The 15,357-nt window shown below is 42.3% G+C and overlaps 1 protein-coding gene across 1 annotated transcript in view; it reads left to right on the forward strand.

Annotated features, from left to right (window-relative positions):
* The window catches only part of ACAP3 (ArfGAP with coiled-coil, ankyrin repeat and PH domains 3), a 273,705-nt gene that overhangs the window by 155,024 nt on the left and 103,324 nt on the right, over positions 1 to 15,357 (forward strand). The window contains exons 2-4 of the mRNA XM_089675961.1: positions 5,044 to 5,101; positions 10,582 to 10,701; positions 11,101 to 11,154. Of these exons, the coding sequence (XP_089532087.1) occupies positions 5,044 to 5,101; positions 10,582 to 10,701; positions 11,101 to 11,154 (232 nt within the window). The remainder of the gene's footprint in view (positions 1 to 5,043; positions 5,102 to 10,581; positions 10,702 to 11,100; positions 11,155 to 15,357) is intronic.

The following is a 15,357-nucleotide window of genomic DNA, read 5'->3' on the forward strand; positions in this document are numbered from 1 at the left end:
CCTGTTGGCAGAGTGCAACTCACCCCAACTAAAAAATAAAAAATGAGGTACCACTTACCTGCTGCATGCAATGATATTGCACAGAAACAATATAGCACAAACTTTCCTCCTCTTCTAGTATTTCCTGCTGACACTGTAGGCTCCTCCCCTTCTTAATGTGCCTCCTATAGCAAGCCAGGCACTAAGGAGGCACTTATGTGTGAATGTTCCATTGGACCCCACTCCAGCTCACAGGAAATGACAAGGACACTGCATTTCGGGCAAGATCAACAGAAAGTTTTCTGTGCTTGCTGAAAATCATCTTAGTCTAAAAAATTAAAGATAATGCAGCCCCAAATCGAAGGACTGGTAAACTGCAATATATGTCACATTGTTGATTTTGGGCTTAGGTATTCTGTAATGGAATATAATCCTCACCCCCTCCTCCTGCACACAGATATACTAGTTTTGAGGTGGTGGTGAGGCCTCCATGGGCAGATGATCCTAATTTTCTTACGTTTTGGGCCTGTAGCAAAAAAGATAATGTCCTGCTTCTGTGGATTCTGAATTCTGTTTTGAATCCTTGTTATCAGTTCATATCCTTATACATGATGTGCCCATAGATGTTACATAGCCAGGCAACTAGCATTTTAAGCAATGACACCCCAACCTAAAAGTTTGCTTTTAATGTAATCCTGACTAAAGAAACCAATGACAGTCCTGAAATGTCAGAAGTAGTTGGCAGCTGTAAATAGGATGTCACTCATTTGAGCTAATTTGCTTTCCTGTGATTAATGTGTTTAATGATAGGCTATCTCCAACAGAGACGTATGGTCCCACTATTCTCCTGTGCTGAGTTCTTTCTGGTTTCAAAGTGTGTCTTTGTTGTCATTACAAAGCCAGGGGAGTCGGTCTTTTGTCTGAGTCAGCAGGATGGGAGTCAAATGCTTGGCGTGATCCAGCTTTTGGACTGCTGAGCAGGCGAGCCTTTCTAGAACTAGCAACCAAATGAGTCTTTCTCTCATCTCTTTGTCCCTCAGTGGGGGAGATTTACTGCGAAGAGCCATTCTGAGGGCAGAGAGTTTATTAATGGTGAATTAAACATGGAAAGCGGCACGGTTAGGGATAAAACATGTTGAAATATCTGTTACCGCACTTCTGGCACACGCGTTGTATATAAGTGGACATATGCCTTGTAGGTAACGGGATTTAAAGAAAGCTTTTGCTCAGAGAAAAATGGAGGCTACTATTGCTGACCTCCTTCAGAAAAAGATTGTTGCCTGATTGTCATGCTGACCCTCCTGCTTCAATACTTGGAGTCACAATGGCATTTCCAATATTTCTTGTAGGAAAGGTTTACTTTAAAGTCCAGTTTTAATGAAAACCTTGATAGAACTCCCTCTGTAACGTAATGAAACATGGAACATACGTTCAGATATTGCTTACCTCTCCATGACAGGTAGGACCTCCTGTGTTCACATGATCCGGGCCCCATGGACTTAGGTCGGCCATACAATGACCAAAATTTGATCAATGGGCAGACTGATTGTACCCAAGTCGATCCATCGATTTGACTGAGGTAAAATCAGCCTGTCGGATTTTTCTACATGCAGTTGTTACTGGTGGCTAAAGACGCTAGCAGTAATGACTGTGTTCTCCCCATGCCCACCCATGGTAGAAGGAAAGAAAAGCGAATCATCTATGGGCTGCCTTAAACTATGAGTACAGCCCTATTGAAGTCTGTGAAGAGTATGCACAAGTTGAAGATTTTGGCTTAGATGATGAAAGCACAAGAGGAGGCCACAGCTTTCATGGAGATGTAAGCAAACAAGTGGTATCTGAGCAGGTCTGGTCATTGTCAGAGAAGATTCCAATTCCCAGGATGAAAATAATGGAGGAGGACGCCACTGTAAATAAGTCCATTTCTAGGGGCCCTAAAGCAAAAACATCCTTGCAGTCTCTGACCATCTCTTATATCACGTCTGCAGTCTCTGGCCATCTCTTGTAGCATGCCCATAGTCTTACCATCTCATGTCCCATCCCTGTAGACTTTGACTATCTTATATTGTATGTGTGCAGTTTATGATCATCTTTTAAAATGCTCATAGTCTCTGACCACCATTTTATGTTGAATGCCCATAGTCTCTGACCATCTCCTGTATGTCTGAACTCTCTGACCATCCCTTTTAGCATTTCCGTAGTCTCTGACCATCACCTAACACATGTATACAGTTTCCGACCATCTATTGTAGCATGCCTGTACTCTCTCACCATCTCCTGTTGCAGTTCTGTTTCAGTAGCATTACATTCTTCTGTGGTATGTGCAAACTTTTAGTGGTGTCAGGGGCCACACTTAAGGGCCCCCCCATATCAAGAAAGCTGACCTGCACTGGTCTAGTTCACTAGTCTGCCAGTAAAGTGAATATAGCTCTGTCTGTCAGCAAACAATCATTGGGAAGCACTAGCTGGATTGGATTTATAAAAGAGGGGATTTCCTGATAAACCGGACATTATCTGTTTGTCTGGCTCAGAGGGTTGTGCTCCTCACACAGCTGCTTCTCCTTACTTGAACTGTGATTTTCAAATTTCACTTGTCGCACCTCCTGTTGGTGAAATTACGTATTGTGATGCCACCATAAAATATGATTTATGTGGGAACCATTGTGTTTGTTAAATTAGACTTTATTCCACCAAGCTGTTCAAACAACAGGGTCTGGCTGTTGTTTATAAAGTAACTGTGAGAACTCAGGACTCCTCTATGATTCTACAGATAGGGTTCTTAGCAAATTATTTCTTATACAAACTAATTTTAAAACAGGCCTATACTTGAAAAATAAACACAGATTTTTGTTTTTGGCCTGCATCACATAAGGACATGTTAATGAAATAGCTGAAAAATAAACCTTTTCTGCAGAAATGGTAATCTATGCATGTGAAACGCCCTGTCATGTGATTAGTGCCAATGCAGAGATCATACCTGATATCAAGAGATGTGTGCTTCAGTGTCAGCCCGCTGAGTGGCTTCTCCAATCAACTGCTTTACATTAATTCAATTAAAACACAGGCTGTGATGAAGGGGGGATTTTGAGGCCCTTGAAACACTTTGGCTCCGTCCTTATTCATACTGCAGTAAATTTTTACCCAGGCAATTCATTCTTGGTGTGGTGCTTTAATTTCACACCCTCCAAGAGATTTTGAGGCCAAATAACCAATACCTTGGCCCACTAGTCACATGGTCATGTGCTAGCCCTTTCCAGAAGTTCTCTGTTCAAAATAGATGTCTGTGAGAATTCTCATTTATCCATGGCATGGTAGAGCTAGTAGTAGTTGGCAGCTACCTAAAGTCCGACTATAGGAAACTTGAAAATGATCCCCTGCAGTGGGGCTGTGCTCACACTGCAAGGGTTAATTGCCTGTTTAGGTCTAGGGGATTTGTTGAAGTAGATTTACTTACCCACTCCTCCATGCTGTTGGACCAGCATAACTGCATTGTGTTCTCTCCTACACTCCAGCAGTCTATGATGTCCAGAAGTCCTGATGTCGTCAAGACCAAAACAGGGTCCATGGACCTGCACTGATGATGCCTAGGGACAATCCACTGATGTAGTGCGGGGGAGCGCCATCTGCTAGAAGAGTGGAGGATTTGATAAGTTTATGTTCTTCTCCTTTCCCCTAGGCTAAACATGCAGCTAACCCTTGAAGTGCAGCTACTCCTTCCTGAATTTTGGCTCTATGTAAACTTAACTGGACTTGTTCTGTAATGTTAAAGACATTTCATAGCTTATCCAATCCACCTCTTTGGTTAAAGTGGCTTGGAAAAACTACAAAATGTCTTCAGTATTACAAAACGCTTTTTTATAAGTATTTTGGTGTATATTACAGCCTGAATTAGTGTGCCTTTACTTAGAGGTCTCCTTTTAAGCTTCTTGTGTCCTAAACAGTAGACCACCTTATAGTAACTACACTATATTACCAAAAGTATTGGGTCACCCCTCCAAATCATTGGATTCAGATCTTCTAATCAACTCCATGGCCACAGGTATAAAATCAAGCACCTAGGCATGCAGGCTGTTTCTACAAACTTGTGAAAGAATGGGTCACTCTCAGGAGCCCAGTGAATTCAAGTGTGGTACCGTGATAGGTTGCCACCTGTGCAATAAGTCCATCCGTGACATTTCCTTCCTACTAAATATGCCACGGTCAACTGTTAGAGGTATTATAACAAGGTGGAAGCAACTGGGAACAGCAGCAACTCAGCCACAAAGTGGTAGGTCACGTAAAATGACAGAGCTGGGTCAGCGCATGCTGAAGTGCACAGTGTGCAGAAGTCACCAACTGTCTGCAGCGTCAATAGCTAAAGACCTCCAAACTTTGTGTGGTCTTCAGATTAGCACAACAACAGTATATAGAGAGCTTAATGGAATGGGTTTCCATGGCTGAGCAGCTGTATCTGAGCACTTACATCACCAAGTGCAATGCAAAGCATTGGATGCAGTAGTGTAAAGCACGCCCCCCACTGGATTCTAGAGCAGTGGAGACGTGTTCTCTGGAGTGACCAATCACGCCTCTCTGGCTGACAATCCGATGGATGTGTCTGTGTTTGGCGGTTGCCAGGAGAACGGTACTTGCCTGACTGCATTATGCCAAGTGTAAAGTTTGGTGGAGGGGGGATTATGGTGTGTGGTTGTTTTTCTGGGGTTGAGCTTGGCCCCTTAGTTCCAGTGAAGGGAACTCTTAAGGCCTTTTTATCCAACATCAGTGCCTGACTTCACAAATGCCCTTCTGGAAGAATGCTCAAACATTCCCATAGACACGCTCCTAAACCTTGCGGACAGCTTTCCCAGAAGAGTTGAAGCTGTTTTAGCTGCAAAAGGTGGGCCAACTCAATATTGAATTCTACAGAGAAAGACTGGGATGCCATTAAAATTCATGTGTGTCTATGGCAGGCGTCGCAATACTTTTAACACTATAGTGTATGTCCATTGTGGAATTGTAAAGGGTGTTCATTAAAAATTGTGTTTAACCAGATGTATTAACTATTCTTTTCTCTTTTTGTCCCTATAGGGCAGCGATAGATGAGGTGGAAACAGATGTGGTGGAAATCGAAGCCAAACTTGACAAGGTGAGGAATGCATTGTATGCACTGAGCACTTCAAGGTCACTATTGTCACACGCAGCCTGACTGCCCTTATAGCCTCCATCTCCCATCACAAGAGTAGGTGACCTCATCACTGTGCTCTCCATCCTTAATGCAGAGACACTGTTACCACTGACAGACAGCCGGGACACAACATCTGCAGCCACTGAGCTGGAAACATTCCTGGAAGTGTTTTCCAGAGAGCTGTAGAGCATGTCAGATGTTTGTGCTGAGGGAGCATTCTCGGGTTGTAAGCATCCCCACACAGCCATATCTCCACATATTACAGTTCTGGAGCGACCTGCTACCCGTCTGGACACCAGATGAGAAGGAAACCGTTCCCACGTCTGCACATGAGACACCCACATTTACTGGATCTGACAGGCAGACATTTAAATAAAAGCCAAGAGGCTGTTAGCGTTCATACAGAAAACAAAATTCCTGCATGGGAGAAATATTAAAGAAAAAAATCAGGCCTAAATTTAAAGCAGGGCATTGTTTTAAGGCTCCTGGCAGATAAAAAAGAAACCCTTTGTATTGGAACTGTGAACGCAGCATTAAAAAAAATTAGAATAGAACTTTAATGTAAGCCAGGTCAGTACTTGGATTTGATTTAGTATCAGCCTCTTGCAGTCCCTGTACAGCAGAGTTCAGACTGGGAGAGGAAGAAGCAGCAGAGCCAATCAATTGTGGGCATGATGTTGAGGATTTTTGCTTGCAATTTGCAATTAGAATGGTCTCTGAGAAAAAAAATTGATAATCATCCAGTGCAGATACAAAGAGCAAAAAACCTGACAGACGTTCTACCTTACCCCTCTCTAGCTGTCTGTGCTGCCAGTTAAAGCGGAGATCCACCCTAAAGGGGAAGTTCTGCTTTAAGTCCTTACCCCCCCCCCACCTTATTTGGCATGTCATTTTGGAGAGGGCACCTAGTTTTGACAGGTACTCATGCCAACTTCTACTCAAGGAAATCCTAGTGGAAGGTCTTCTCTCCCCCTCTCTCCCCGCAGTCTTTTGGGACACGTCACAGGTCCCAGAAGACTGCATGACTATTTACAAAGCGCAACACAGCTTGCGCATACACAGTGGGCAGCCAGGTGTGAAGCCACAAGCAGCTCAGCTGACTGCCCACAGTTAAGATGCCAGCAACAGGAACCCAAAGGCTAGTGAAGAACTAGCCTGGGTGAGGACAGCCCTGGATCTATGGACAAGTGATGTCCTACTATTAAAAGTTAGACACAGGATTTGTAGCTAGCTTTTTATTTATTTATCTTTACAGAGTGGAGAACTGCTTTAAGTTGACCAAACACTAATAGTAGGATTTCATTCAAATTTTTTGTTTTAGGAATGTTCACTTGATTTTCTCATTGATAATAGGGTCAAATCAACATTTTTCAATTGTAGTAATGAGAACATTCAAAGTGGCAAGATACATTTTTTTTTCTAGAACACACCAATTTCTAGTAGTGAATGTGATTTTCATTCAGGAAAGTCCATTTGCTTCAAAATCAAATTTTAAACGCAGTTTTGCAGTAATTTTAAATAACATTCATAAAGTCACTAAATCTACTGAGAATTTTTGTACGACTGTTTGCAAATCTACTAGTGTATGGCCAGCTCTAGAGGGATTTTCCCTTACATCTTGTCTTGGAGATCACTGTAGGGCTGTCCCTGGGAGACCCAGCTCTGACCCAGATTCAGAAGTGCTTTTCAACTTTCTCCTTTTCACCAAATGAAGTATGTTCATATTTAATTGCTAGACAGCACTGTTTGTTCTCATAATACATGAGTCATTGTGTGTAAGGGATATATTAGAAAAGAGATCTGTAAGTTTAATTTAAATCAACAGCATGAAGTAATATACTGTATGGAATTATGTGCTGAAATAGAGCTAAAAACTGCTTAGCATTGCCAGGCTCATACTGGGCCAGAGCAGTGTTTACATCCTCCAGTGTGTGGTATCTTTTTTGACAATTACTCAAAAATGAAAACTGGGGGTGGATCCAGCTTCAGCCCCCTCCCATCTTAGAGTAAGCACCCATTTGTGGTGAGACATTGGCATGCCAGCATGTAACAAATATTGCAACAACCCTATATAGTCTGGTAGACTAATCAGCATTACAGTACAAATTATGGGAACATCTTGCTCTTCTGTCGCCCTGTGATTGGGGATGATCCTCAATGCAGTGGGCAGCTCTTCTATGATTAGATCAACAACACACTTTGACCCATTACACAGTAAGTTCTGGGAGCCATGGGGACTCAAGCTATAGTTATATAATGGATATGGGCTGAAAGTGCACACTCTCAGTTTCAGTTTGAGGGTATGTATATCCAAATTGGAGGATGGGTTTAGAAATTACAGCTCTTAAGAGTAACCACTCCCCCTTTTTCAAGGGACCAAAAGTAATTGGACAATTGAATATAATCATAAATAAAATGTTCATTTTTAATATTTTGTTAAGAATCCTTTACTGGCAATGACTGCCTGAAGTCTGGAACCCATGGACATTACGAAAGACTGGGATTCCTCCTTTCTGATGCTTTGCCAGGCTCTAACTGCAGCTGTATTCAGTTCTTTGTTTGTGGGTCTTTCTGCCTTTAGTTTTGCCTTCAGCAAGTGAAATGCATGCTCAGTTGGGTTGAGATCAGGTGATTGACTCGGCCATTGCAGAATATTCCTGGGTTGCTTTTGCAGTGTGTTTTGGATCATTGTCCATCTGTACTGTGAAGCGCCATCCAATTAACTTTGCTGCATTTGGCTGAATCTGGGATGAAAGTATATATCTAAACACTGCAGAATTCATGCGGCTGCTTCTGTCTTCTGTCACATCATCAATAAACACCAATGACCCAGTACCACTGGAAGCCATGCATGCTCATGCCATCACACTGCCTCCACCATGTTTTATAGATGACGTGTGCTTTGGATCGTGAGCTGTTCCAACCCTTCTCCACACTTTTTTCTTCCCGTCATTCTGGTACAGATTAAACTTAGTTTCATCCGTCCAAAGAATGCGTTTCTAGAACTGGTCTGGCTTTTTTAAATGTTTTTTGGCAAAGTCTAATCTGGCTTTTCTATTCTTCAGGTTTATGAATGGTTTGCACCTTGTGGTGAACCCCCTGTATTTGCTGTCGTGAAATCTTCTCTTGATTGTAGACTTTGACTCCTGGAGAGTGCCTTTCACTTGTCTGGATGTTGTGAATGGGTTTTTCTTTACCATAGAGAGGATCCTGTGATCATCCACCACTTATCTTCCATGGACGTCCATGCCTTTTTATGTTGCGGAGCTCCCCAGTGCGTTCTTCTTTCCTCAGAATGTACCAAACTGTTGATTTGGCCACTCCTAATGTTGCTGCTACTTCTCTGATGGATTTGTTTAATTTTTGAAGCCTTACAATGGCCTGTTTCACTTGCATGGACAGCTCCTTTGAACGCATGATGTAGGTTCACAGCAATAGATTTCAAATGCAAATACCACACTTAGAATAAACTCCAGACCTTTTAACTGCTTAATTGAAAAAGAAATAAGGAAGGAGTAACACACCTGGCCATGAAACAGCTTTTGATTCAATTGTCCAATTACTTTTGGTCCCTTGAGCTGTAATTCCTAAACCCTTCTTCCAATTTGGATGTACATACCCTCAAATTAAACCTGGGAGTGTGCAGCCCATATCCATTACATACCTGTAGCTTGAATATGTTTTGGTAAATACCTGAAAAAAATTTAAATTGTGCCTGTGTCCAAATATATACAGACCTAACTGTACATCACATATCTGTGCAGGGAATAGTTGAACAAAACATTAATTCAGCTTACAATGATTGTTATTTCAATTACAGCATCAAATTTTACAGAAAGATCATTGTACATTAAAGCAAACCAGTCATGAGAGAAATATGTAGGCTGTAGCTGACAATACAAGTTGTTTTACATTCATGTTAATGTTTTGGCATCAGTCAGTTTAAAGCAGACCTTCACTCTACAGAGTCTCACTGGACCTTCACTCTACAGAGTCTCACTGCTCCTCCCTGCATTCCTCCCCTCACTACTGTATAATGCCACATTTTATTTTTTTTTTAACTTTTTTTCAAATAACCCCACCAGTCCCCCCACAGGCCACCAATCTCACCTAGGTGAGAATAGGTATGCCACTGTCACAGCCTCGTGGGATATCTACATCACATATCCCAGTAGGCAGTAGGGTTGGGACACGGATCGATCAGCTGAGCTTGCACACGTCATGGTGGCTGCCTGAGCCTGGAAAAGGCAGCTGGCAAAGGAGGACCAAAATGGCAGCATGGGACCTTGGCTATCACACCAAACAGCAAATTGCAGCAGGTCAAAGCTGGATCCACTGGGCAGGTGAGCATGTGAATCAAAAACAGTGCTGCAGAGCAGCACTTGACTTGCAGCAAATGTGGAGTTGCAAATTTCTTACTTTCATTTGCTGCATGTTTGTTCTGAGCTGGTAACTGCAAAACAATTGAAGCTAGGCACAACCAATCGGTAAACATTTCAGTAACAGAAGCCCCATATTTAAGTCATTAGAGGTGTACTTTGACTTGGAAAATGATAGTGGCACATTGGTATCAATTTAAAGGGCCTTTCCATCCTTAAAACCTACCTACAGTATGTGGCCCTGCACCATCAAATTTACGTAGGAGTGGGTTCCACTTTTAATGGGAGCATTGACACTGCGTCCAGAGTACAGAAAATTATTGGTTGAATGGCAGTGCTGGTACAGGTTCAGAATCCTGTTTTATTAATAACCAGGGCTACCATTTGGGGGCTTCCAGATGGATGGTCTGCCAAACCTTGTGAGGTTCCAAGGCTACTCAACTCCTGAAGGTACCCAGCAGGATGCTCATTCCTCAGGCTAAAAGTTTGTGTGTGTGTGTGTGTGTGTGATGAGGGGCACATTGAGTGAAGAGTCATACACAGAATAATCTGGTTTCGAATTTTATTTGTAGGAGACGAAAGGAATGTAACCAACACATTTCAGGGAATTGGCAATTCTTCTTCTTCAGGGCTTTTAGTGGTAATATTGGATGTTGCTACTCTGGTGACTAGTTCAGGATCTGTGGATTGTGACTAAGTGAATGCCTTGCTCCTGCAGTGAGACATTCAAAGATTACCAGGCATTTAAAGAGTTACCCAGTTTGCAGCCAGTCCCATTTGTGGTTCACTGCCAGCCTGGCTGAGTCAGTGCATTTTTCTTTCCATCCTCATGCATGTGCATTGACATCATCTTGCTGCCATCCCTCGACTACCTTTATTTTCTGAAGTGAATATAGGAGACAAGGCTATCTGGGCTTCAACCATAGCAGCCACTTTGCATCTACTGTCTAAGGTGAAGGATTGCAGGGATAAGTTGATTGCTTTGATATTATGGAGGCTCAACAATCTTTTCCCTGTGCCAGGTAACAGCTACCTTCATTTCTTTTTTCTTTTTGTTGTCAGTTGGTGAAACTATGCAGTGGGATGTTAGAAGCCGGGAAAACCTACCTTACTACCAACAAGCACTTTGTGAGCGGCATCCGGGACTTGGCCCAACAGTGCAAGAAAGATGAGATGATATCGGTAAGTTTCAGCAGTGCTGTATTTAAAAACTAGGAAGAAATCCATTGGATAGCTAGTGCTTTTACAGCCTTTGCCCATCATTTGAACGTTTCTTTCTTTTATCAGAGTTGTCTCTCAAAATAGGTGTTTACAGGACAGTGTTGCATTATTCAGGAAGGACACTGATACACAGTTATTCGCAGACCTATCAGGAAGCGCTGATGGTCAGTCCCATCTGGGACTCCCAGACACAATAAATTTGTGACCTACATAGCTGCTTTCTCAAGGATCAGTCTGTGTTTGTATGACACTTACATAGTGAGCTGTCATCTACGGTCTATTGGTACTTGATCAATCAGCACTGTATTTTTAAAAACCAATGATCTTGGCATCTCATCTGTTCCTTATTTCTATTTTCAGGAGTGTTTGGACAAATTTGGAGATAGCCTGCAGGAAATGGTTAATTATCACATGGTAAGAACATTCCAATTTTAAAAGAAAAAAAGTACTCTAGTGTGCATATGTCTGCTTGTCAACTGTTGTCTATATGGCATTGGTTCTAGGTCTGCGAAAATCGTTGTTGTTTTAAAGGCTATAGCAGGGCTGTGTTCTTCCTTTTGTCAAAGGTGATTTCAGAGAAAAAGTGTATCTCTTCCCTGAAGAAACATAAGGAAGTTCCAGCAACACAAACCTTTTAGTAACCAGTATCACAACCTGTGCTGTTACGTTACTCTGAAGACTGAGATGTGTCTAGGCTAACATGGCTGTTCTTATACAGAATTATTGGATCCTGGAGCCCAGAGGCTTTATAGAGCTTTGGGAGGAATAAAGCCTCCATCCCTAGGTCCACATCGTACCTATTAGCCACAATGTCTCATTAATTAGCTTTAGCTGTCCACAGACCGGTTTATTATGAGCTGACTGATGCTGAGGTTTCTCTCTCCCTTTCTCTTACTCTTTGCTGTGACAAAGAGACTGCTGACAGAATATTAAAAAGGTAGATATTTTGCCTGTGTGTTTTGGGAAATCCATTAGGAGGCACTCTGTTAGTCAGGAACTAGGGCTTCATGCACAACCGAGCATTTTGTAGCTTGAAGCTCACATGCTCAACATCCAATAGCCAATGTTTTATGTTCTTCAAATGTGCTTGTCCTCACCTGAGCATAAAATTTAAAAAAGTACATGGGCTTCTTTTGAGCTACAATTCTATTTGGCCCAAATAGATGTCAGTGAAAATGTGTTTATCTAGGTTTTCATTGACTAAAAATAATTTTTTAAAAAATGCTCAAAAATGCCTGTAAAAAATGTTCTGAAAATAGGCTGTAAAACAAACTAACAACAGTATATAGCAGTCTTTTGACTTCTATCAGTGTCTGGATGAGCACTGGTTAATCTTGTAGGAGGAGTTTTTATTCTTCTCTGACTGTCCTATGAGGCTGCATAACCCCTGACCCTCTGTTTGGACAGCACTGATTGACCCTGTGCTGATCAAATGCACTCTCCCAAAAAAACAAACAAACACTCTATAGCAATACACATCAAACAAAGCAGGTGCAGACTTGTCACTGCTGATTTGTACTATCAGCAGATGGATTGGGGACAGTAAAGGACAGGGAGAATCAGAGAAGTCAGGATCAAACAGCCTTTTTACATAATGCAGAGGATTAACCCCTTAGGTTCCCCAGTGAGGATAACAAGCATGCTTTACTGCATATACAAACTGATTTTACTGTTGTGGGTTTAGTAACACTTTAAGCTGCCTATACATCTGAAAAACTGGGTAAAATTTGCTCTGTGGGTGGCCCTGTTGCCACCCTCCTGCCCGACATTCTTCAAAATTTCCAGTGGAACAGCAGCTGTGTCTAGTAAGGGGCAGACACTGTTTGAATATTCTGTCAGCTGCTATCTCTGGTTGACAGAATACAGTTGGCACAGCGATAGATGTTCATCGGCTCTGCATAGAGTAGACAGAGGAATCTGTTACATTTTATTTTTCATTCAGCCTGTAGGCTGAACAAAACATTTCTAGGAGTTTATCCCTATCTCTCTAGCTCAGCCTGCTTCTCCCTCCCAGAGTATTGACGTTATGTATATATTAGAGATCAGAATACTGGAACGTTGCTGAGTAAATTGCAGGGAAAGGGGATCGAGGAGAGAACAACTGAGGCCACTTCAGTGTGAAATTTGAGGATGGATTACTCCATGGTGCCTGCAGCTACATAGGTCAATGAGGACTTGTTTTAAAACGTATTTACTGCTTAAGAATGTATAAATGCTTAAATGTCCATTACTTGGACAAAGTTTAGCTTTAAGCCTTAGGTCCCACGCACACTGGGCAACACTTTTAGGGGGGTTTTTTGCCTCTAAAACCCCTCAATGTTAGACACACCTAAACCATGTAAAGGCGCATTAATGCTAGTCACATCAAGTGCTTGAGTGTCCATTCATTTCAATGGCTAGGATAAATTAATATTCTGATCAAAGAAACAAATCAACACTCAAGCACTTGACGCGCCTAAACTTGTGTGCAAAAATGGGGCTTTATGCTCTTTTTTTACGCTGCTTATGTCCTGCCAGGAGAAAGCATTTAGATGAACTGCGCAAACGGTGCATGGGGCCTTATTCTGATCTTTAGTCTACAGTTACATTTCATATCTAAATACTGCGATGTGACACAGTAATTAATATGGTCACTGCAATACTAGTGGCTACAATATTATGCCATTGTAAATATGTGAGAAATGCTTTAGCACCTCTTTTCAGTTTGTCTTATTACTGGTAACAAACTCTGTGCACCAAAATGGAAGCATTGGGCTGCCAGGGCATCTCCACAATCGCCATACTATTACTATACTACTACTTGCCATATTTATTTGCAGCTTGCCCTGAGAGTTCACGTGCATTGATAGCTGAAAATGACCTTTAACTAGCATTTAAGTTTTCAGAATTTTTTTTCTCAACTGTGACCGGGGTGAATCGGGCAAGTAGGACTGTGCGCTGTGCTTATTTAAAGCATTCATCTCATTTGCCTGTTGAGACTGGATTATTCCAGAGATTGCTGAGCACATCTGCTCGCCCGGCTGGGTGTTGCATAATCTCTCAGTGATGGGGTGCCAGATGTTGCAGAATTCACAGCCCAGGAAATGAGAGAGAACCATGTCATCTCTTTCCAGTTTTTCACCCTGAATCAGACAAGTGACAGTTTTAAGGGGGACAGAGAGCCGGGCGGAGATAAGTCTCTTGGCTTGGAGCGGCAATGGATGATCTTTTAGAAAATTAAGCTTGCTGTGTGGGTGATTAGCAGAGGGATTCAGGCAGACAGCTATGCAAAAGCCTTAGCACCTATAAATACTGGCATTGGAGGAGCCAGGATAGCTTCATTCATTAAACAGTAATATAAATAAATTCCACTCCGGCAACTGGTAAAGGAATACATGTTCAAGGGTAACTGGAAGAAAAAAAAAATGAAACCTTTTCTATAAAATATCCAGGTGGAATTGGAAGCTGGATGTTGAAGTATAACTGAAGTTAAACATTTTTTTTTTTTTTAATTTTGGACAGAGTGGAGAGGGATTAGAACCATCAAGCATCAAGTCAGTTAAACTCCTGGGATATTGATCTGGTCAGTTAAGTAGCAGAGGGGGTTGTTAATCAGTTTCAGCTGTTTGGTGTTAATGAAATTAACAACAGGTGCACTAGAATGAAAAAATGAGATGACCCCCAAAACAGGAATGGTTTTACAGATGGAGGCCACTGACATTTTTTTCCCTTCTCATATTTTTTTCCTGATTTTTTTCACTAGTTTTGCATTTGGCTAGGGTCAGTGTCACTACTGGTAGCATGAGGCGATACCTGGACCCTGCAGAGGTTGTACAGGCAGTCCAACTCCTCCAGGATGGCACATCAGTACAAGGTTTGCCGAGTCTCCCAGCACAGTCTCAAGAGCATGGAGGAGATTCCAGGAGACAGGCAGCTACTCTAGGAGATCTGGACAGGACCATAGATGGTACTTAACCCATCAGCAGGACCAGTATCTGCTCCTTTGTATAAGGAGGAACAGGATGAGCACTGCCAGAGCCCTACAAAATGACCTCTAGCAGGCCACTGGTGTGAATGTCTCTGACCAAACAATCAGATACAGACTTCATGAGGGTGGCCTGAGGGCCTGATGTCTTCTAGTGGGCTCTGTGCTCACTGCCCAGTACCATAGAGCTTGATTGGCACTTTCCATTGAACACCAGTATTGGCAGGTCCGTCACTGGTGCTCTGTGCTTTTTCACAAATGAGAGCAGGTTCACCCTGAGCACATATGCGAGACGTGAAAGGACTGCACAGACCACAGGCATTTGAGTATAACATGTTTATTATTTTAATAAAAAAAATCTGGCCTTTAGTAACACTTTAACACTGCTATGCAGATACTTTACAGCATATATGAAGCCAGATATTGTGTAGATTTGGATAGAGTAGAGAGGGATCAGAACACCTATGAGGTTTTCTTGCTCTCTGTAAATGATATTCACTTGTTTTGGTGTCAACTGTCTAAGCCCTGGTTCACATATATGTGGCCATGCAGGCAGCGGTTTGCGTGGGCATGAGAGCCCCGGGACACGCAGGGAAGAAGTCCCTGCACTTCTTCTTAAAACGCCGCCCGCACGGGAACCTCGGTTCCCAGTA

The sequence above is a fragment of the Staurois parvus genome, unplaced genomic scaffold (genome assembly GCF_062004578.1).
Source record: "Staurois parvus isolate SC_StPar_1 unplaced genomic scaffold, SC_StPar_1.0 ptg000160l, whole genome shotgun sequence".
In the NCBI taxonomy this organism is placed as follows: Eukaryota; Metazoa; Chordata; class Amphibia; order Anura; family Ranidae; genus Staurois; species Staurois parvus.